The following is a 23,957-nucleotide window of genomic DNA, read 5'->3' as shown; positions in this document are numbered from 1 at the left end:
TTTTAAACACTGGTACGGGTATTAGATGTATAAATATATTGATAAAGTGGTCTTCTCTAATAGCTAATTCAAAGTGTCATGGATGTTATGTTGCTTTGAAAAAGGCACATTAAACTCACTAATTTTAATTAATTATTATTCAAAGTAATAAGTTTTGTCAAATGATATCCATAATGAAATAAGGACGTATATAACACAACATACCCAGTGCTCATATACTGGTATTTTTATATGATACCAAAAGCAGATTCAATATCATACACCAAATGCAAATAATACATTTGTTAAAAATAAATTAATTACAGATAAATATGATTTCATTTTACAATTAATGAACACTCAAATGGAAAGCTTCTCTCAACTGCTTCTGTATCTCTCCTTATGGCCTGCCTTTACACTACAATTCTACAAAAACAAAGTATCTATGGCTTAATGCATATGCTAACAAAAATGGAACTAACTCTTCAACAATACCGAAGCTACATGTACAGAGGATGAGATTTATACTACTCGTATCTAAAAATCTTTAATTTAAATGAGGCTTACAGCACAGCACTGTAAGGTGTATAATGAAGGTTGGTAAAGCATCTGCTTTGGCAATTAGGGACTCTGGGTGCAAAGAGGCACATAATGCTGATGAAATCATACATTCAACATTAAATATAAGCAAGTGAATTGCGGTCATGATCAGGCTGAGGCCGACCTCTAGTAGGAGTTGGTGGTCTTTGAATGTTGAGTTCCTAACCATTCAAGAAGAAATATCAGCACAAAGAAAAGAGGATAGAAGAAGAGAGAACTCAGCATACAGATGGTGTCAAGATTAAAAATCAAAAAACTCCCAAGGTTTTTGTGAACTATACCTGCATCCATGTATCATCCATGGAACGTTCTGGAGAAGTCTCAGGTGATTGCATAGGCGGTGGCAAGGGATGAATCAACTTTGGAACCACTACCAAACCACGGCCAATAACCAATATTGCTCCAGCATTGTTTGCAGTCCCTGAAGCAACTTGCAATTAGGATACAAGCTAAAATAGAACAGGGATAATTATTTCAAAACACAATTAACAATTGTAGTTACCACAATAGTTCGTAGCAGAAAAGAGTGTAATCAGCTGCCCTTGAGCAAATCGTTCAAAACCATCCATCACGCACTCATGGGCCCTAATAATAAGCTGCAGTTTGTTCTTTTTGCAAAACTCTGTGACTCGGTCAGGCTGTATATGAACCAGTTCCAATTCATTTTAGTAACAAATAAGAACAAAACCTTTTCATTGGGAAAAAAATTAACAAAAAAAAAAAAAAAAAAAAAAAAGAGAGAGAGAACAGAAGCACACAAACTTCAGATAGGCTTGGAAGTCAGATATTACACTTCATAACGAAGCAAATTAAGATGGCTGTAAAATAAATCCCCACAAATTTTGATAGCCAAAACTTGTGTGGTCATGCAATCAAGTCTTATATGATTTTTCAGTGATATTTTGTTTAACCAGACATACAGTTAAATGATACTTCCAAACTGCACATCTAGAAGACCAATAGCTTTCCACCCCACTATAAAATTATCTGGGAAAGCCCCATTCAACTTAGCTTATAAGACAAGCAAACTAGGTTGACTTCATCCCATAACTGAACAGAGCAGCAATGCCACCAAAAATTCGTCAGTTCTACTCTAGCTAGGTTCTCCACAAAATAGACATCATTGCATTTCTGCAGAGCAACGTTTTCTCCTTCCCCCCACCAAAACCCACAATACAATCTAGAACCACTCATATATATTTGAAGGACTTAGAAAAAACTAATCATACACCACATAACAGACAACATTTGAATATTTATCAAATATTTTCCCGATGACATATTTCAACATAGCAGCAGTACATAACTAAGTCCGACAATAACTCTTCTTATACATCTTTCTGAAATCAACAGTCACATGTACGGATGTACCCCCCAGCACAAATTGTCACCAATCCACATACAGTAAGGTTTATGATTTAATGTCACAATATGCCATTTTCATAAAAAGTTCCTTGTTATCTTTTCTATTGCCAATCCACAAATTTAGGCTTGTTTCGCATTGTTTTTGGTTTTCAGTTTTCTTTTTTTTTTTAACAAAATTTCAAAAATAGGAAACAAGGAAAAGGTGTTTCCACTTTTCTGTTGTCTGTTTCAAATTATCATGTTTTTAATAAGTTTGAATAATTTTTGATTCATTTTATGACATGTATCATATGATTTTGAAAAACAAAAAAACAGAAAACCACAACAATGCCAAATGGGAAGGTTTATGATTTTATTTCACAAAATGCCATTTTCATAAAAAGTTCCTTATTAGTTCTTAGTATTGAAGGATAGAGACAGTGTGACAACATATCTTGGATGGAAGTACATATATAAACAACGCCTCAGTTCCAAAATGATTTGGGGTTGGCTAACATGAATCAAAAGTATGTATTTACACATCACCATAAAAATACATCAATGCATCTTTCACATACGATGTGACAAACCTAGAAAATGTCTAACATCTTTCACGTACAATCCATCCAGATCAATTATACAATCTACACCATCTCACCCACTATAGCCAAAAAGCCAGCATCATACCTTTTTCTCAACTGGAAATCTGAGAATGTAATTTGAGAGAACATTTACATAAATCTATATACAAATCTTATGTATAAGAATTAATTTCCAAACACACCTCACAATTCCAGTCTCAATTTCTACTAAAAAATTAATTCCAATGACACTTTGTTCAGAGAACAGGTGTTGGGTATTTGGTTAATAGCACATCTGAGAATAGAAAATAAACCAATTTGCTCCAATTACAAGTCAATAGGGATAGAACTATTGCTGTAAGTTGTCAAGACAATTTGCTACTTTCCTAAAGTCCAAGTTATCACCTACATTAGCCATATATGTATTGTGCTCTAAATCAGAACTTGTACTACCACTGATGCAAGAAGGGGTTTGGGACCGCAAAAAGAAAAAAGAGGAGACCAATAAGCCAAACATTATTCTACAAAAAGAAGTAAGTTAAATATCCAACTGATTGTGCTTTCTCCATTAAAGCAACACCCACAGAAAATTAAAGAGAATTTGTTGCAGTGTACCAACACAAAGTAAAAACCTCCTAAACTTGTGCACTACAGATTTATCATTGAAGTAAATGGGAATAATTCTACTGAAGATTTCATTATAAGTAATAAATTATTAAAATTAAAAATTAAAACCAAAAAAACAAATGGCTAGTTGCATGCAAATTACTCCTTGTTCTTCAAGGAATGTGGATACACCACACAAAAGAAAAGGAGTGCTCAAAATGTAATTGAGTAATTAATGTCAAAACTAGAACAGTCAAACATATGAAATGTAGCTGCATAATACATACCCCAAATGTAACTAATCCAGGACCTCTAGCATTTGGTCTCAGACCTTCTATACTATCATTTTCCGTGGGATCAGACCTGCATAAAGGAATGCTGTGAGGCATCGACAGAGGCAGCAGAAAGAAAATATAGGAGATACAGCATCAAATTCAGGTATACCACAGCAAATCCATTAGAACTATAGACCCAGCATCCATTGTTATGGGTCTCTCAAGTTTTTCTATTTGTTCCACTGCTTGAATAGACCTTCCAATGCCACCATGCATACAGATAATTTTCTTCTCAATAAGGGCAGCGAGTGGAAGATAGTTGAATAGCTGATTAAACCGTGTCCATGCCCATATGCCATCATTTTCCCCCTATAATTTGTTAAAATGTTAGAACAGCTAAAAATGGTAGTGCTTTCTCACTCTGAAATGAAGTTAATGTTGCACAATTTCTAGACTTGTTAAAACCTGCCCATATTAGAAAGTGTGTTGTATGCCAAACGATCAATGGTGAAAGGTGCATATCTTAAAATACTAAAAACTACCTAAGCCCTATTTACTAGCTCCGTTTTCAATTTTGGGCTATCCCAATTTACTTGCCCCATTTCCTTTATAGGAGACTATTTCTCTTACACCTTGGGTTGGATCCCAGACTCAATCGTATTAATTGTTGCACATATAGCTATGGGGAAAGTAAACAAGGATGAAGGAAATAACAATGATTATTTAAAAAAAAAAAAAAAAAAAAAATTGTGGATCCATTTTGAAAAACCAAATAATATACTCAAAACTTAATCTTGGGCCTCAGGAGTTATCTTTAAAAATCCATTCTTAAAATTTATTATCAATGGTAAACCCTAGTTATCTTTAAAAATTCATTGGCAACACTAATGATATAATTAATTGATTCCTTAACCATGGTTAGCTTTTAAAATAACCATTTACCAAAAAAAAAAAAAAAAAAAATATTTTACAAAAAATCAAAAAACCCACCCACCACACTCTCCCCTAGCCACGACCACAATTAGCCAACCACCAGCCACCACCGCTCAGACCCTCTGGCACCAGGTAGCCTCGATCCCCCTTTCCCCGGCGCCGGCCACAACCAAAGCCACCGCACCACCTTCTCACAACACACAACCAAAGCCACCGCACCACCTCCGTGACCTCGCATCTCCGACCACCATCAACCTCAATTAATCACAACACCTTCACACCCACAACCCACCTGCTGCACTCGCCCCGCACAACCACCGAACCGCACACACCACTTCTGCCAACACCGCAAGCCGCAATAACCTAGGGTCGAATTTGGGTTTTAACCATCGGAAACCCACCTAAAACCACCAGAAATCGAAACCCGTTTGGGTTTGGTTTCGAAACCCTAAACGGGTTTGGGTATTTCTTGGTGTTTTGGGGTGGTTTTAAGGGATTGCGAACTAGGGAAGAGGGTTGACGGGGAGGTTCACTGGTTTTCGGGGTGGTTTGGGGTGGGGCCGTGGTCGGTAGTGAGGCGGTGAAAGAGAAAGAGAGGAGCAGCAGCAGGTAGGGCCGTAGGGGATCGAGATTGAGAGAAAGAGAGGAGGTGGAGGTGGGGGATTCATGGCCGACGCACCGGCGAAGGTGGATCAGGGCGGCGTCGGCGTTGGTGGAGGGGGAGTGGATGGTGGCGCCGGCGTTGGTGGGGGGGGGGAAGTGGATGGGCGGCGCCGGCTGTGCTGGTGGCTAAGTTGGGTGGGGAAGGGTATTTTTTTTTTTTTTGAAATATATTTTAATAATAATATAATTATTAAAAAAATAAAAAATAAAAATAAAAAACTAACTATAGTTAAGGATTTTTATTAAAATAACACTTATCAAGTAATGAAAAAATTTAGGTTTACCATTGATAATAAATTTTAAGAATGTTTACCACTTAGAAAATTAAAAACTTGGAGTTCACCAAAGAGAATTTCCCAAAAATAAAATATAAAAAAAAGTCAACATTACCATTCTCTCAATGCATTCAAGACGAAACCCAAAGAGTGCGTTAATATCAGCAGCTTCATGATTCCCACGTATCAAGTGAATATTTTCAGGATATTCAATCTTCAAAATAAATTAATTTATTAGTTTGTAGTGCACCACAAGTTTATTAAAATAAACCAAGCTATCAAGAGAAATAGAGCAACTATACCTTCAGAGCAAGAAGTAATGTAATAGTCTCTAAGCTATGTTGCCCACGATCAACGTAGTCACCTAAAAATAGATAGTCAATATACCTGGAACAAAAACATTGACAAATTAATAGCCAACTCATTAACGCAAAACAGCTGCAAAAGCTAATTGACATTTAAGTCAGATTCACAGGACCAGCCCAAGCAGTTGAGACCATTGACAAGCATTCTTTGAAAGTGTGGAAAAAGAAAAAATAGAATATGAACCTATAAGGATATCACATATCTTAGCATTGACTTCAAAGAAGTTGACTAAAGAGCTAATTCTCCCCCAAACTCGTTAGTCGTAATTGTCCATTTATCATCCCCCCACCAAAATAAATAAATAAATAAATAAATTCTCTCATTCTAATATAAGCTAAAAAAAACAACAGTATTAATTAACTATTCCCAATTTGGACCAATTAACTCAAAATGGATTCAGCAATGCATCATATAGTGAAAAGATTAATGCCAAATAAAAGCATACATTGACAGAAGCATAAAAGGCATCTTCCAACCTAAGAATCGCCCCCCCCCCCCCCCCCCCCCCCCCTTTTTTTTCTGAACTTGAAGATTGGCTGGATGCCAGTCTAAAGCAGAACTTTGTGGGTAATTCCCCACCCCACAACACACACACACCAAAAAAAAAAAAAAAAAAAAAAAAAAAAAAAAAACACTAGGATAGGTCCTCTGGGCCAGCAAATAACCAGATAAAAAAAAGAAGGTAGAAAATAATTCCACATGAAACAAATACAACAAGCCCCTTGATCATAGTATACTATTTGGTCTTTGTATAAGGATAAACATTTCAAAACTCAATGATTTCAGTTTCAATAACCTCTACAATTTTTCGTGTTAGATACATTACAAGAAACAAGACAGGAAGGGCTGTTGGTCATGCAAAATTCAGAAACCATTACGTAAAAGCTGTAGAGCTATAAACATGATTGAATTGTCACCAAAAAAAGGAAGAACTGTTTGATTATATCCATATCCCTCAGCTCGGTTTTAGTAGGTAAAACCATGATTAATGTACTATAATCTATAACTTCCAACTAAAAGAAAAGAGCAATAGCTTACGTAATGTCACCAGCGGTTGAAGGAAATCCATATTCATCAAACAATCGCATCAAATCTCCAAACTGTCCATGAAGATCACCAAACACTTTGATCGGAGCTCTCAACTGAAGAACACTTGGCTCATGCATAAATATTTGTTCTGCAGCATGGCAAATCTCACCCACTTCATAAGAATCCAAGAAAAATTTCCTATTTACAGGAGGTTTCCAGTTTCGTGGTCTGAGCAAAGTAGAGATAACCTGACAAAAGTTAAAGAGCAATGAATACGAATGACATATTACACCAAGTCACTCAACCATCATAAATATTGTTTCCTTCGTTTTTTTAAGATGCATCACTTTCAGTTTAGGAAAGTTTCAATTTAGATGAATCAATTTTTTCTTTCTCTTTTAGGTAAGGTTTTGCTTATCAAATTACCCATTTGCCCTTACTAACTTCCAAATTCTTATATTGTTCTCCCATTGCTCCCCACTACCCTAAATAAACTACCCCTACACCCATTTAAAATCTCTCATCAAAAATTGCCTAGGAGCCCGTGAAATCCTAAGTGATGCATCTAAAAGAATCAGAGGAAGCATTAAAGAAAAACCAAAATCTTCTACCTTACAACACAAGGTAGATTTTTTTCATGACTTCCATCAGATACATTTATAGAGGGCGGCGTAGAAATACTAATATTAACTCTGGGATCAGTTAGGCTCGGAGCTCTCTCCGATGTCAGTGGTGGGGAATTATCATCAGACTGCGACACCATATTCTCTGCGACCAGGAAGTCGTCCAGCAATACATCTGCATGAAAATCCATACTATTCAACATCACATATTTGAGTCAAGATTTAAATTCAATGTGCAACCATGTTACCTGTACACGAGTATAGAACATGGGTACAAAATCCAGTGTCCGATTGTAAAAATAAACAAAATATAATGGGGATTATGAAGAGTGCAACCAGATAATATGACACAAAACCTTAAATGACATTTATTACCCTCTACCCCAATACATGCCTTAGTCTCCCTAAACTTATTTAAGTCCCCATTATTCCAACACTCTACTCTCCACACCTAAGACTGCATCTCAATAAATGTGACACCATTCTATTTTGTTTAAAAAGACACTTAACAGCAATCCTACAAAAGCAAAAAAATAAAATAAAATAAATAAATTGCCTTCAATCTCAAATGCACATTATGGCCTTGTAATTTTGCCAATATTCGACTCAATTTTACTCAGCAAATATTATTTTCTTGATCAAAACTATATTCGTTAATGTGTACAACAAGCTGTGCATACCTGAACACTCCATCACAGTAAACTCCTCATCCAATGTCAGCACACCTTGGTCCTCATCTCAGTTGGTTCTAGACTAGGTTTACTTATGCTACACCCAAAACTTTTCAAGATTTTAGCTTGTCTTTGTAGCTCTCAAAACTAGCATTGGTCCTTAATATCCATCAACCAGAATCTGATAGTCATAAGCTCATTCATGATATTTACAAGGCGCTGATTACAAATCCTTAAAGTAGCCCCGTACTTTTTATTCATTAATAGGTAATAAAATTTATAAAAAAAATTAGACAGACACCATGGGGAAACCCATCACCCATATAGAAATAAGACTAAGGAAAAAATAACCTCATGCCCTGGAGCCATCACAACCCAACTAATCAGCAACATTTTTGGAACATCAAGCATCTCTCATGACCCCATAATTTCTACGGACTTTATAATTTCCATGTGCACCTCCAAAAGATACTGTGATAGTGAAATAGGTTTGCCATCACATGACAAAAGGCAAGATATGACAACAGGGAAGATATTTGCTTGTAAATCAAGTGCAGTAACTAAAATTTGTTTACTACACAATCTATTAGAAGTATCTGAGCAGTGTAATCTAGCAATATTTTTTCGTAAATTATTTATCATGGATGCTCTACCCTTGTATCATTTCATTTTGCTTTTTATAAGCTACCAGTTCCTTCCTCTTCATCCATTCATTACCTAGGAAATAATATTCAACTTCAGGTGCCAGTCTACTGTTTGATTCATATACAAGCATGAAAGTTTCTATAGCAAGCAAATAATCTAATAAACCAACAGACATAATATCTCACATCTAATTCAGAAGGACAACATAGTTCTGCACAACTGCTCGAAAATTTCAAACGAAATGACATTCTCATATTCTCTCAAGCAATTCATTCTTAACAAAGAAATTTTAGCACATCAAGAGCCACTTAGAGATAAAGCATCAGCATTTGAGATAAAAAAAATAAAAAAATAAAAAAACACACACACACACACACACACTCTACTACTCTAGCATGCGTATGTACATCAACCTTTTTTGACAAATTCATCCTTACCTCCCCTAAGACCACCATAAATATATATACGAACACCAACAGAAGAAGAAGCATGCCGAAAGCGACGCATCAACTCCAAGGAAGGATCGTATTCTGTTTGTCCTTTGTTGCCCTTTGAAGAAGTCACCAGTCCATTCCTATCCAACCACACTCCAGCAGCAGTGTCCAAAACTGGTATACATTAAACAAACAGACAGTGCCCATTCATTATCACAGTCCATTTCACATGCTCAAAGACTTATCAACACCAGTCCTGGGGTTACCTGCAACAGCTGCTTCACCTTCAATGGCACGTCCTCCCCTTAGAGCACCCCCAGTAACATGCAATCTAGCACCTACAAAGACCTAATAAGCAACAAATTTAGATACAAACTTGTCTAAGTAAAATCTGGAAAACTCAAAAGATAAATAAATATACAGATAAAAAAGAAAAGAAAAAATTCTGCTATGTCACTATTCATATGACCATATGTTGACTTTGTCTATAGTTTTTTACTAACATAATAGTGGAAATAGTCGACGTGTGTCAGTTATTAAAAAAGGGAGGACATCCCCTCTTTCAACCTTTCAACCCGTAATCAAATGTCAAAAATATGAGAGCAGCAGCAGCAACAGAGTACAAGTTAAGCTAGAAAGAAGGAGAGCAGCATCTGAACCTAATAAAAGACAGCAACAGAAAAGAAGAGACACAAAGGTGGATGTAAAAGATGAGCCCATTTTAATTGACTTTTTGAGTTCTAATTCCCAGCAAGAAGTTAAGTTTCCCTTTAAATTCCCCTTATTTTTATATGCTGAGGCTTTCATTGCTACTCATTTCCAGACAGTTAACATTCACTTAGTTTCTTCCCTTCAAAAACAATCGCTCAGGAGGCAGAAAAGCACCTCATGCTACACTTTAGGCAGCCAGATGCATTGAGAAATCATTCGCTCACTAGTCACTGCAACACCATAGGAGCCTTTATAAAAACATGTTGGAAATTATCCTAACATCCCTCATTTAACATTGTTGGGTTATTGTGGTAAAAGTTGAATAGATTCACTAATTACAATAACCCTATTTAAATATCTCCCCTGCTTTTCATTCAAGGAAAAATAGGAAGCTTTGAATTGTTATAACTCATTAACTCCCATCCTTACACTCAATTCCCAAATCCATTATTTCCAAACCCGCAAAACAATGAAACTATATCCCATTCCTACCCTCTAAATCCCATAAACAAAATCTTTGTAAATTAATGAACCAAAAGCTTCCATAAACAGTTATACGGTTAATACCACAAAACTTACCGCAGCATGTTGGTACCTTGGGGAGGGAGAAACACCAGGTGCTAGAGTCCACTCCCACTGACCATTTCTATGCATAAGTAGTCCATATGCATCTGCAAGGGGCTGTATATGCACGATATCAATCAATAACATATAAACTCTTTCTATGTAAACCTATTAGAATCCATTCATAAGAGTCATAGCAAATTGGAAGAACAATCATGTAGCTTTACAAACCAATATGCAAAAAAGATAAGTTGAAAATGAATGTATACGTTCCATAAGCCATGGAATAAATGCTACATGTGACAAAATATGTTTAAGATCAACCAGTGATTATTAAATTTGGGGGTGAACTGACAGAAATTTAACCATTTTGCCTGAAATGCAGAAGTTATGCACAATTTTATACGTATTCATGAAGAAGAAAAAAAGCAGTAAAATAATTCAATGAAATCTACAACTATTTGCACAAGAAGCTCTTTCACAAATCAATCATATAAAGGCTGTTCTTTGCCCCATTATTGTCATCCTTGAATCTAATCAGTATACCTTACAATAAGGCAATGGGTTCATTTAAGGATGTATGACAGGTTCTCAAAAGCCAGAACTGCTCCAGGCAGTAAAGGGTCACCACATCTGCTGCACCAGGTACAGGCATATGCAAAGCATTCGTGTATGGCTTAATTTTCTGCAAAAATGCTAGTAATTGTTTCAGACCTTTCAGTTTTTATTTACTAATTTATTTTGGTGAAATGCTGTTATGATTTATGAAAGTGGCCAGGGAAATGAGGAGTACCCTATTAAGAAAGTTTGAATGAAGCTAGGAACAATGGGTACACATTATTGTTCACATAGTTCACACTATTGGGTTAAAGCCTCAACAAGCTTTTTTTATCCAAGTATGTACTAAAATATGTATAGAAGATGCACAACTTACATACACTTTTTCTTCTACCACTAAGAAGAATACACACGCATCATTAAGGAAAAATTCCATATTGAACCCATTTGTCTCAGCTTCCACATCTTCCACAAGAAACAAAACAAATATGGTATGCATAAGGAGAAAAACTAGACCTACAAGAGCTTTCTGAGGCATTGTAAGAACTACAAAGACATATTATAATAATATGGGGCACTCAAAAACTTCTACAGATCAAGGCATGGAAAGAGAGCATAAATCAATCAATCAAAGCTTTAATCCCATAAGAGAGAGCATAAAGACGGGGAAATAGAGAAATACGCTGTGCACAAAGAGTTTAGAAATATCAGAACAGACAATCCTATGCAAAAATAAGGAAGCAGTCCGCAGTAAAACTTCCCACAAACAGAAGCAACATACCGCGCCAGTTGAGTCTCTTCCGCCACATAGCAAAAACATGCCGTCTGATCGAGCACTTGCAGTGGCATACCTACACATTGTGCAACCATATTTTCGAATATAATTAGTAAGGTTTAAGCTGTATTGTGATGTATATGAAGTATCAAATAAGTCAATTTCAAAACATCTGGACAACCAACTATTAATGGATCCCTGGCAAATTGACAAGTCATTGATGACTGAGCATAACAAACAAGCTTTCATGTGATACATTAAAAATCATCTTCTCTATCAGTTTATCACCCTCCCTCCAAATTTTTCATTGCTATTATATCTACAAAATTGATATGAATGGGGTTATCTATCCTATAAGTGTTAGAGAGAGAATGTTTGTTATTACATCTAAAGAATTGTTATGACGTGAACCCCAGCTCCTTATTCCATTTTCCCTCTTATTAGACAAACTCAACTAGTTTGTATTTAGGCATCTCTTAGCTGATTTCTTAATTATACTTTATACAGTCTTGTGCACCGATTTCCCAGATCATCTTAGCTCCATAAATTATTAGTACTAACTCCTACTTTTTTTTTTTTTTTTTTTTTTTTTTTTTTGTGGGTTTTAGCCTTCTTTTATATATATTTTTATATATATATATATATGATTCTCGTCTTTGGCCTTCTTTTCTGTTCACAAGAGAGGAATTTTGGAGATTATCCATTTATAGCTCAGTGTATATATTTTTTTTGCAGGCTCTTCCATTGGACTATAGATCATATCTAAGTTTGACACTGGTTGAGTATTTATGCTTCCATGAAACCTCTTCTGCAATTCAGATGAGTTTTTTGACATGACTTCTATTGTGGTGGTTTTAATTAGCCTGATTTGTTGGGTGGTAGCAGCCATGGATGCATCTTTGCAGGAGGAAGATCATATTTTGTGAAAGGTTAATTTTGTTTTTTACTTTTCTCCATTTTACTCCTTTTGTTTTAATGGCTTACTACTTTACAAAATACAAACTTTACTTTCAAGGTGCTCCCAGATTAGTTTACACACTTTCCCTTAGAGGGTTTCAACCCATACTTTTTGTTAAGTATATCTTTAGAAAATTTTGGCCTGCTTTCATTATCGTATATTTCATTTTGGTATTCTTTCTCCCTTATTCCATAGGAATTATGCCTCATTTTGAGGCTCATCCATGATAGTCATCTTAAAGCTAGAAGTCAGAGCAATGTTCACCCAACTCTTCAATACTAAATTTCAATTGCCCCTTTGAATATTTATATATATAAAAAAAAAAAAAAAAAAAAAAAAAAAAAAAAAAAAAAAAAAAAACCAATTATCACATTCACCACACAAAATTAACATATTACTATATGAGTTCTTTAAATTTAAAAGAAAATTGTAGCCAAAAATTAAGCAGCGAGAGAAAGCAAAAGACAACCCTACCGCTTCAAAATAAAATTAATGACGTACTTACAAAAGTAGAATGGTGAGATCTTTTGTTTCCAGATAAATCATAGTTTCAAGTAAGGCACATGTGCTAGGCTTAACACTTAGCTATCCAGTACTCAATACCATGATGCTTGGCCCAAATGGCTGCTAAGGATGGAAAAACAGCTTCTCTAACCAAAATACTTTTACTTAAAATTTCAAATAAATAAAATAATAAATAAATAAAATAAAATTTCACAATGATTTCCAGGGTGAAAGGCCTACTATTTCACGCAATGCTTTCCGGCATAATATCATATCTAGTTACCTACTAATGAAACCAACTTGAGCTAAAACTAGCTTATGTTAAATTGAATTAAGGGTTCACAAGTCAACTTTATGGGAAAATCTAATGATCCTCACTAGTAATTGCTTCATTCAAAAAGCACTATATATGTGATTTAAGTATAGATCATTAGTTCGTGAGAAAATGCTTTTAGAGGTTTTCAGATTTCTGATGGAAACAAGAGACCATGGTGATCATAATTGATAATTCACCAACTTTGCTGATGTTGTTGACCTTTATCATCTATTGAGTATCAGTCAATAAAAGCCATAGTAGTGATCTAAGTGGCTTTAATGGTTAGCAAATGTATTCTTCACTTTTGCACTCAATTAGAGCAATATTATCAAATAGAATATTTGAGGGTAGTCTCCACTTGTCATATACTAGGTTCTGACTTCTGAGAAACATTTGGTATTAAATTTGTAGAAGACTTGCTTCAATAAAGTCAAAATATTCTGGGCATGAGTAGTTTGTATTTTACCCTACTTCAGTAGTTGGTACAAGGGTAATTGACTGGCATACCTATATCTCATAGTGTTGTATAGATACTATGCACTTTACTATAATTGGATCCACCAGTCACAGTGATAGCTGGAGGGAGGGGGGTAGGAAAAATATAAAACAAAAAAAAGTCACCTAAAAAGAATAAATTTATTCAAGGCAGTAATAAAAGCAAGTTTCCACAAGCTAAAAGCATAGCCCTTTTACCTTTCAAACACCACCCAAGACAATGGGGGTATCCCTACCTTATAAAAAGTAGAAACTTATTCTTATGAATAGTGTAATGCCAATTATACCCTTTAAAATGTGCATTTACATATATACCCTCATTAATATGTACAAGTTTTTTAATGAATAGTGTTTGGACAATTATACCCTCTGAAATATTTAATTATGTACTTATTTGCTTTCATGCATTAATGTTAGTTGTCTTGGATATTTATACTCATAAACATAGTTGTGTACATATTTTTTTTGTCACTAATTTTGCCAATAACTAAATTTGTGATTTTAAGACCAAGCCGAAAGAGTAACTAGATATGACTAGCTATGCGCGCGCATCGCGCGCGTTAGCTGCCCTAGTATATATCAAAAGTCCACAAAATAAAGACGGAATGTCAATCAAATAAATTTTTTTAACCATCACAGCTGTAAAAATAAATTTAAACCAACTACTTGATTACATGCCCAGTTGCTCACATTAACAACTAACAAGCCTTTAAAGTTTAAAGTTAACTATTAGAAGCAGATATAAATTTACACTAAAACTAGCAAACAGAATAAACTCACATTCTAGCAGATGGTCTATCACCTTCAGGGTTAAGCCTCTGCCAAACATATGGCTTTTGAGCAGTATCCAAAACCCAAGCATCTGACAGAACCCTTTTCCCTGAAAGAGAAAAGTATATTTTACTATCTATATATTATTGGCATAAGAGCGCCAATAAACAGCGTTCTAATAACTACAAATAGCAAGATAAGCAATGTAGCCCACAAGGAATAAGCATAGTCAGCAAATTGGCAACCACGTAGTTATATAAATGCAGTAACAGAAGTAGTTTTTCAGTTCAGACGAGGCCTTATCTGACATATTATAACTATCGAGTGGCAAACTATCCATTAATACCAGCATTGACACAAAGCAAGAACTAGCACATTTCATGTAGAAAAAAAAAAACCCAAAGAGGAGAAAATGGAAGTGAAGATAAAGACGGATTAAGGAGAAAGCCCAAAGAGGTTAGTTATTCCCATGAAGATAGAATTCCCACGCCAATTCATGTCTCCCAATTCCCATTCCAATTCATCTCTTCTAATTCAGCCTTCTTTCTCTAATTCTCCAATTTCTCATCTTCTTCCTTAAATTTGACATTAATTTTCTTTCTTTATCAAATTTAATAAACCAATTCCATTATTTCTCCTATTTCCATGGAACTTTGTTAATTACATTTGGAAATTCAAAAGGTTTTCCCCATATTCAAACTGAGCAATGGGTATGAACACCAATTTTTCTTTCTAAATTTCTCCCACATCATCCAATTCTAATTTGTTTATCAAAACATTAAAAAAAAATAATAATAAAATTACATCAATTTAGATAAACTACAAAATTACCTAAATCTTTAGGTTTTATTATTCACGATTTATTGTCATCATTGATTCGTCTTGCAGTTGCCGAGCACTCTCGATTTCAATTCACCTCTACAACTCACCAACTTCCAATATTGCGGATCAAAGTAAAAGTAAGTCTTTCCTTAAAAATAAAAAATAAATAAATAAATAAATAAAAAATGAGCAAAGTTTGATTACCTTGATTGTCTCATGATTCTAATTGATTTATTATAAGGTTAATTAAATTAAGTGAGAAACGAAGAAAGATGGCACTTGAGAGTGGATAAGGTTTTTATTTATTTCAAAGTTACTACCATTATACTTCCCCATTCATCGCGACCCTAACCTCCGGCGACTACTGACTCCACCCTTCCCTTCCTACACTCGGAGCTCCCCTCACCCTAAGGTACCATCAATATCCTTTTTCTCCATATTAATTTTTTTTCTAGGGTTTATCGGCTTGACATTTGCACTCCTCTTACAATGTCTGGGCTTCGTTAATTTACAATTAAGGATAAGAAGCAAAATTTTATGTTAAAGATAGCAATCATACACTCAGATTTTGGTATTAGTAATTTTTCAATTTTTATAATCAATTGTTTGTTGTTATTAAATTTTAATTTCTATACAAGTATGTCATTTTAATTTATCTACTACTAAATTTTTTGAATGATCATATTTTTGTGATTTTGTATATGATTTGAAGTTGGGTGAGTGAAATTATAATGGAATGAAGTCTAATTTATGTTGTATTTATGAAAAATTGCCAAATTGAGTGAAAAAGTGAGTAGTTTTATGAATTAGATCTTCAAAGATTAAGACACTTGAGCATTGGCAATCTGACTTGCATTTTTCTAGCTGCAGTTGCTGTTACATTAGTCTTATAATCATATTCATAGGTCAAAGGAACATTGTGTAATGGAATTTGATGAATGACTTCAAATAACAATATCATGTTTTTGAAATTTGGACCTTGTATTTGCATATTATGTGTAGAGAGATTAAAGAGGTTGTGATGAAATCCGAACGAGGTACAAGCAATGAAGACAATTTAATATTTTATCATTGCAAATCCCTATCTCTAATGAGAAGGATGAAGTTAAACTAACCTCCCCTGCTACACCTGTTTGATTGTTGGTCTTTTCGTCTTTTCGAATATCTAACTTGACTAATACATGGAGTAATATGTCCATTTAATGTGTAAGTTTTGCTAACCTTCTTTGCTTATTATAATCACGTCAGTAATTTTCTGTCATGGTTTTGTTATGCTCACTGCCTATATTTCCTTATTTAGGCTATATACACTCAATTTTATAAACAAAAATGCATATGTGCCATGCTTTTGGGATTAAAAAACAAATCTCATTGATTTTTATAAGTTATAAGTTGACCTTTGTCTTGTTTAAATCTTTATGTTATATTGTTGTGTGTCTAAGTCATCTCTATATTTCTATTTTTTATTTGTTTATCTTTGTCTTATGCCTTCCTTTGTTGTGTTTATATATATCTGATCAGCTCATATTTTGTCTACTAGTTAGGTAAGCTTGCTAAGTTATAAGTGGAATTAGATTTTTAGTAATTTACTCATCTAGATAATCATCAATTTAAAGAGGTTTGTAAAAAAAAGATTAGAATTTTCTCATTACTCTCTCGTATTGAAATTTAGGCATCTAGAACATTAGAATGAGTCATAATAATACTCCGTATAATATAAGAGCTTATTTATTTGGTAAAATTAAAGTCCTAAAAACCTTAATAGTATAGCATGTCTAAAGCATTAATGTTTTCATCTCTAATTGAAAATCCAACGTCCATGTTGAATCAAACCTCCCACTACTAAGCATTTATTTTTCAAGGTTAGCATAGAGGATAGAAAGATGATATAGCTTAGTGAAAGAGCTTGTTTCTACTCTATGTATATCCATTTCTGTCAAATTAAAATCATTAAGATAAATATAATTAATATAACAAAGTTAGTTAAAGAGCATGTTCTCACTCTACTATGCATTAAGTTATTAAATTGTTTGTCTACGACTCAACAAGTATGATAATTGCTAAATTTGTCAACAATAGTTTCATATTTGCTAACTGAATTTTAAACTAATAATGAAAGCTCATTTGATGTCCCAATTTAAAGTATTTATAGGGAACTGAGTCTCTAGTGTCTCCTTGTTCTTACTAACCAAATATTGCTTTGATGTTGAACATACATTGCATAATAACTGGGTTATGCAGTTTCTTCCTTCCTTTGTGTTGCTGCTTAAACTACTCTTACATTAGGCCACATATCATACTGCATTGAATTAAGCATAGTTTAGATGCAATTGTGGAGCTGCAAAGCTGGTGGAAATACATTTTGGAGTACGAAAGGAGAAAGAAGCAGCAGTTATTCATCATCATATCCATGGATTTATCTGTCGCCAAATAGCAAATAGCAATTAAAGAGAGATAGGATGCCATTACCGTTCAAGTAAGATTAAATCCTTCACGGGTCATCTGTTGCTCTACGAAGAAGCTTTTAACTACTTATAATAGTTTAACGAGTTTAGTTTATATATTTTGGGGGAAATTAGAGTATTTTTAGATATTTTTGTATAGTATTTCTGAAGGTTACATTTGAATTATTATTAATGAATGTTTGTAAAAGTTTTTATCAACTTTTGTTTAATAATATAATTTCATGAACATTATATGATTATGGAGTAAATATTTAGAGTATATAGCATTGCAAATACAAGTACAGAAAACAATACTGTATAGGTACCCTACATAAACAAATACCGTAGGGTATCAAATTTAGGTATTTTTTTTTAAAAAAAATAAAGAGATAAGAGACCTGGTATCTCTTTTAACAGGTGTCTTAGATGTACTTAAGAAACCTGTTGGAAAAGATAACATGTCTCTTAGACTTCATCAATTTAAAAACTATTATGGCCAAAGAGACCTGTTATCTCACTTATGAGGTCTCTTAAAAAATGCAAAGAAACCTGATCTGTAGAACAGGTCTCTTTGGCAAAGAGACCTGTGAGCTAGAGACCTCATCTAATAAGGTCTCTTAGGCCTATTATAACAGGTCTCTTTGGGCATTTTTGTAGTAGTGCGACATGCAATATCACGACGTCTAAATGCGTTTGTTAGGAGACATTCATCTCGTTCAGCACCTCTTCAGCCCGAGCAGCAATACGGGTCTACTAGTGGTTAGTCGGGAGACCCACAGTCTGGTAGTAGTCGGCCCTTGTACTCTGCAAGTGGAGCACCCATATCTGACGAGGAAGACGAATGCTCGGCTAGTCATGCTGATGGCCGTGATGAAGAACCGGACCCTCGGGATTACCATACGGTATATAGGGGTCAGTTTGGGAGATTTGTTGGTAGTGGATCGAGTCAGCCTACTACCAGCTCTGCAGAGGCATGGTTAGTGCAGGAACCGATGCCGAGTGGTCCTGAGGATGGGATTGTTATCCCTAGTTTTGGCGGTCATGTGGCATGGTATATCTGGATCGAGCAGGAGCGTAGTGTTTTGCGCTGTTTGAGTAGGACAAAGTTATGTTCTGACTTGTTCACTTGGCGAGGTCATCAATCTGTGGAGGACCTCGGGGCGATTTATGCTAGTTGGTTGTCTCACTTGCCCGACCTGATGTTTAAAAGACTTGATTAGCCGTTGATTTCTGCTTTTGTTGAGAGATGACAGCCATATACGAACACCTTTCATATGCCATTTGTGGAGATTACGATCTTGTTGCACGACGTGTACAACATACTTGGGTTACGTGTCGAAGGCAATATGGTCACCACTACTCCTAGCACAGACATGTTACGGGACGCGTGCTCGATCACCGTGGATATGACTCCAGATGATTTGTCTGAGATTTGCGGCACAAAGACCATTTGGCAGGGTAGTGGGGTGTTGATTGATAAGATTTTTGAGTCGACATTGGCGGTTGACCGGGAGTTTAGTGATCAGCTTAATGGATACTTGTGGTTAGTGCTTGGAGGTACACTGTTTGTAGACAAGAGTGGTAACCGTACGCATCCTTCCTTCCTCCACGAGCTATGTTATATGGATGTCCCTATTAACGAATATGCTTGGGGAACAGCTGCACTGGCTTACTTGTATCGGCAACTGGGCACGGCAACATCTCCATCCTGAAGTCATTCCGGCAATTGTAAATGTGTCGGATGTTTGGATGATCATCAGGAAATTGCTCGGCAATAGTGGACATGATGTTACGGGGCGCAACCTTGGACTTTGTCATGTCCCGCACAACCTGTTTTGCACCCGGACTCAATCCGCTCACTTTACGGTGACCCTCTTGGTACACAATCATTGGGTGGTTATGTGTCCCGGTGTGATCATTTTTCGCAATGATCTTCCAACTGTCGGTGCTAACTTCATAAAATATCTTGATGTAGAATGGACAACCATTAGCTTTGGTTTTGGTGTCCTTCCATATCGCGTTCTTCAAATCTCTCGGCTTGCTCCTTCGTGACCGATCACGTCGCAAATACCGATACTAGGTGTTTTGGGTGTTTTTGTCCCTCGGGAGAGTTACGACACGAAGACTGATCCGGGGTGAGCTGTACCTGCAAAACAAACGGAGACACCAGACGCCTTAGCTTTTATGCTTAAAAAAATGTAAAATTGATAAACAAAACTATATATATATATATATATATATATATATATATATATATATATATATATATATATATATATATATATAGATATATATATAAACTTAGATATTTTTATTAATAAATGCTTGTAATATTAGAATTTCATCAAAATTAAATAAAAAAATTACAATGTACAGAACAGCAACAGCTTGGAAACAGAACAGCAACAGCTCGAAAACAGAACATTAGCAGCTCGAAAAACAGAACAGTAGCAGCACATACATAAGCAGAATAGCAGCTCACATAAGCAGAACTGCAGAAGCAGTAGTAGAGCATTAGCAGCACATATGCAATACAGCAACAACATATATGTAGAACAACAGCAGCACAAAAGCGAAACAGCAGCGCACAAAGACGGAATAGCAGCAACAGGCAACAGCAGCAGCGGCGGCAGTAGCATCAAGCAAGCATCAAAACCTTAGGACATATACTTGCTATGAGGAAGTCGGGTTATAAGGAAACATCTTAATATTACAGCTTATAAGTTGGAAGAATAGACAATAATATTACAGCTTATAACATTCCTTTCCTGTAATCATTCTGAAATTGCCTCACCTTCCAATGTTACTTTGGGTTCAATTGTAGCAAATCAGACATATAAACTAACTTTGTTACCAGCCTTGCAATGAAAGTGTGGAGCGTAACCCAGCTCTTTGCTCGAGCACATCATGTACTTCACAGAAGAAAAAGAAAGCCTTCATTGCACCTGTAGCAGCCTATGTCGCTCTCTTTGTCTTACTTTCAGCTGGCCATGGTTCTCTTTCATTTTTGGTCTACAAAAGAAGAAAGAAGCAAAGTATGAAACTTTATATATTCTAATGTTGATCTTTCTTTCATTATTTAGTTAGCCACAACATTGTGCCTAAGAAGGTAATAGTTGAATCATTACATGCAAAATCATCAATAATAGAAGCTAAAAAACCTTTAGCTATAATCAACATACATGAGTCTAGTAGTTAGTCAAGGGAAGGGTGGAATAGCACAATTTACTTATTCAGAGATAAACAAACCTGACAAAAGGGTTCTTGAGAGAACTAGGAATAGGTGGATTTGCAGGAAATTACTATGGTTCGTTGCTTGAAAGATGGGGTGGATCTTTCTCTAAAGATGCTCTCTCCTTCAATTAATGCTTCCGAACAATATAATACTGAGGTTAATTATGATCAAACTGCACTGCTAAAGCTATTTTTGTCTTGAAACATATAAATTGACGATGAATTTTTCAATTTGAGTGACAAGTTGAGCAGTACCAGGCTATATCATCATCACAATCTATAACAGAACCAGTTTTTAGCTATTGTCTCTACCAAATTCTTCTGGGACTCAGAGTCATACTTGCTTGCCTGTTTGGGATGTTCATAACAGGTCTTATATGGTCGTATTCAGTATATTTTATTCAAGTTGTATCACAAATGGGGTGCTTAGAGGACCAATAATTTAACATGTCGATTAGCTACAAATTTACTTTGCAAATGTGTTCCATGATGTAAAAATGAACAAAATCATAAACTGCACCTTATCAGAGTAACTACAAACAAAACACAGTTCCCATCATACATGATCAATTCTATTTTTACATATTGGTTTCAATATAAGTTGAAAAAGGAAAAATGATAGTAGACAGAGACGGGAACAAAGAAGCAGCACCTGAGACATGACTGTAGATTCAAGTACCTGAGCACATAAAGAGCACTTGAGCACCTGATTGCACATAAAACAAAGTCTAGATTAATTGCTTACGACGCTTAGTAGAAAGAGTATTCCTATAAAAAAAAAGTCTAGTTTGAAGTTTTGAACCGCTTGCCATCTACTTTTTTCTACTAGTGAAACCTGCCTGCAAAACATCATATTCCTATAAAAAAAAAAAAAAAGTGGTAAAAAAACAACCAGCTTAAACTGACAATATATATTCTCACATATTCCATATAACAAAGATACACGCTAGGCAATACTCACAGCCTATCTAATCTGACATGGCATAGAGAGTCGAGAGTGAAAGTCACAAGTTCTCTATATCAATCTCATACGTGTTGGATTTATAAATATTAGCAATTGGCAAAGCACAACCAAAATTTCTTCCCAAATGGAACTCATTAGTAACCCTCACAAAATAAAAGTCCACGTGTAAGCATTATTTATGTCAGCACATGTATGGCATAACAATTGTCAAATTAGAATGCTAGCATTTAACTTATTTTTCATTAATAAAATTAGAATGCTAGCATTTAACTTATTTTCCTTAATACAATGACCATAATCCCAATCTCATCAGACAATTACTTGTTCACAAACTTTGCACAAGGATAGTACGAAGTAACATTCATTTCACATCTCAAGCAAAATTCTTTTTGCTCCCTTGATCAATCCCATTTTGTCAAATACTCATATCACGAGTAACAAATACCCCCGATAACAATCACCTTCATGTGTTGATTAGTAATGATTAATAAATGATCTAATGTAAATGTTTTTATAGTTAACTTTCATGCAAAACAGTGAACTAAAACAACTAAGCTACCAATTTTTAAATTTTTTTTCCATTTTACTATAGTATAATAAGAGGTTGATTTATCAAAACCATGATAAAAAAAAGGGAGCGCTGAGCATAAATACATATACATTAGACTTATTATTAATCTTTACTAATCAACACATGAAGTATAAATTAGAAAATATGTCTCAGCAGATTAATTGAAAAACAATTAAATAGCCCATAAAAAAAATAACACAAAACAAAATACCTCTTATTGATTTTATGAATCACTAAGCAACACTTAGTTACACAGTAGCACCACCAGTCCAACCTTACCCCTTCTCTGCGTCCCCAATCAAGGTAACATTTTCATAGTAGTGTATTCCACAGATTACATGAATTTCCAAACAGCTTATTAAAAATACTTTGTATAATAATAATCTGATCAAGAGCATAATCTGACCAAGAAATAACCATCATTCCCCCAATTATAATTAGCATTGCCTTAGATTTCTGTATTTCTTCTGCCCACAATTACTTGGGTTCTCGACAAGCTTATGATGAATCATTCAGAAAAGAAAATAATTAAATTAAAATTGGTCAGAGTAGTCAATAAACATCAAATTACAAGGTAAATCAAAATCTGCAGTAATCGAAATTTTTGGAAGAAAAAACAAAAATCCCAAACTCATCTAGATACTTCAACCAATTTATATAAAATCTGTAGTAATCAAAATTTTCAAAAATTAGAAAAAAACAAAATTCCCAAACTTATCTAAATACTTCAATCAATTTAGATCCATGCCAAATTCAGTATGAAAATAATGAAATTAAACCTATTAATAGGCAAATTCAACATCAGATTAACAAATCATCAATAAGATTAGAGAGAGGGAATTGAAACCCTAACTTAAGCTAGCTCTAATTCTTGTTAAAAATGGAAGGGAGAGGGAACTAAACTAACCCTAACTTTATGTGGAAGCCGTCGAGGATGAAGGTCAGTAGGTGGCAATTGTCGTCTCTTCAACTTGGAGCACGGGCTGTTGTGTATGTCTTCGAGTTGGAGCACAGGTTGCAACGGATGGAGTCTATGGTGGATGTGGGCTATAGTGAAGCACCGGGAGCGAGAAGGTGGTGGCGGTGGAAGCCGAGGAAAGGAGGTGCAGCATAAAGAGACGGTGAAAGCTTGAGGGATGGAGAAATAATACAAGGGAGAAAAAAGTTGTGACTTGTGAGGCTATGACTCTATGAGGGTCAATTTTGATACAGTAAAAATAATTGACAAGGAAAAAAAGAATACGGA

General features: G+C 35.0%; 1 protein-coding gene across 1 annotated transcript; it reads right to left on the bottom strand.

The window, feature by feature from the left end:
• Positions 1–191: 191 nt before the first annotated feature.
• On the bottom strand, positions 192–23,899 carry LOC145625182 (serine/threonine-protein phosphatase BSL1-like). The gene is made up of 18 exons (XM_081678258.1): positions 23,619–23,899; positions 21,829–21,882; positions 20,310–20,954; positions 17,688–20,088; positions 14,686–14,785; positions 11,639–11,708; positions 10,315–10,416; positions 9,291–9,372; positions 9,028–9,198; positions 7,268–7,449; positions 6,661–6,899; positions 5,559–5,643; positions 5,372–5,470; positions 3,555–3,754; positions 3,398–3,473; positions 1,082–1,217; positions 861–1,000; positions 192–740 (listed from the first exon to the last, which is right to left on the bottom strand). The coding sequence occupies exons 4-18, from the start codon at positions 17,719–17,721 to the stop codon at positions 657–659; spliced, it is 1,800 nt and encodes a 599-aa protein (XP_081534384.1). The 5' UTR covers positions 17,722–20,088; positions 20,310–20,954; positions 21,829–21,882; positions 23,619–23,899; the 3' UTR covers positions 192–656.
• Positions 23,900–23,957: the final 58 nt, after the last annotated feature.

This window comes from Chenopodium album, chromosome 3 (assembly GCF_948465745.1).
Source record: "Chenopodium album chromosome 3, dcCheAlbu1.1, whole genome shotgun sequence".
Taxonomy (NCBI): Eukaryota; Viridiplantae; Streptophyta; class Magnoliopsida; order Caryophyllales; family Amaranthaceae; genus Chenopodium; species Chenopodium album.
This window is presented reverse-complemented; position numbering and strand designations above follow the sequence as displayed.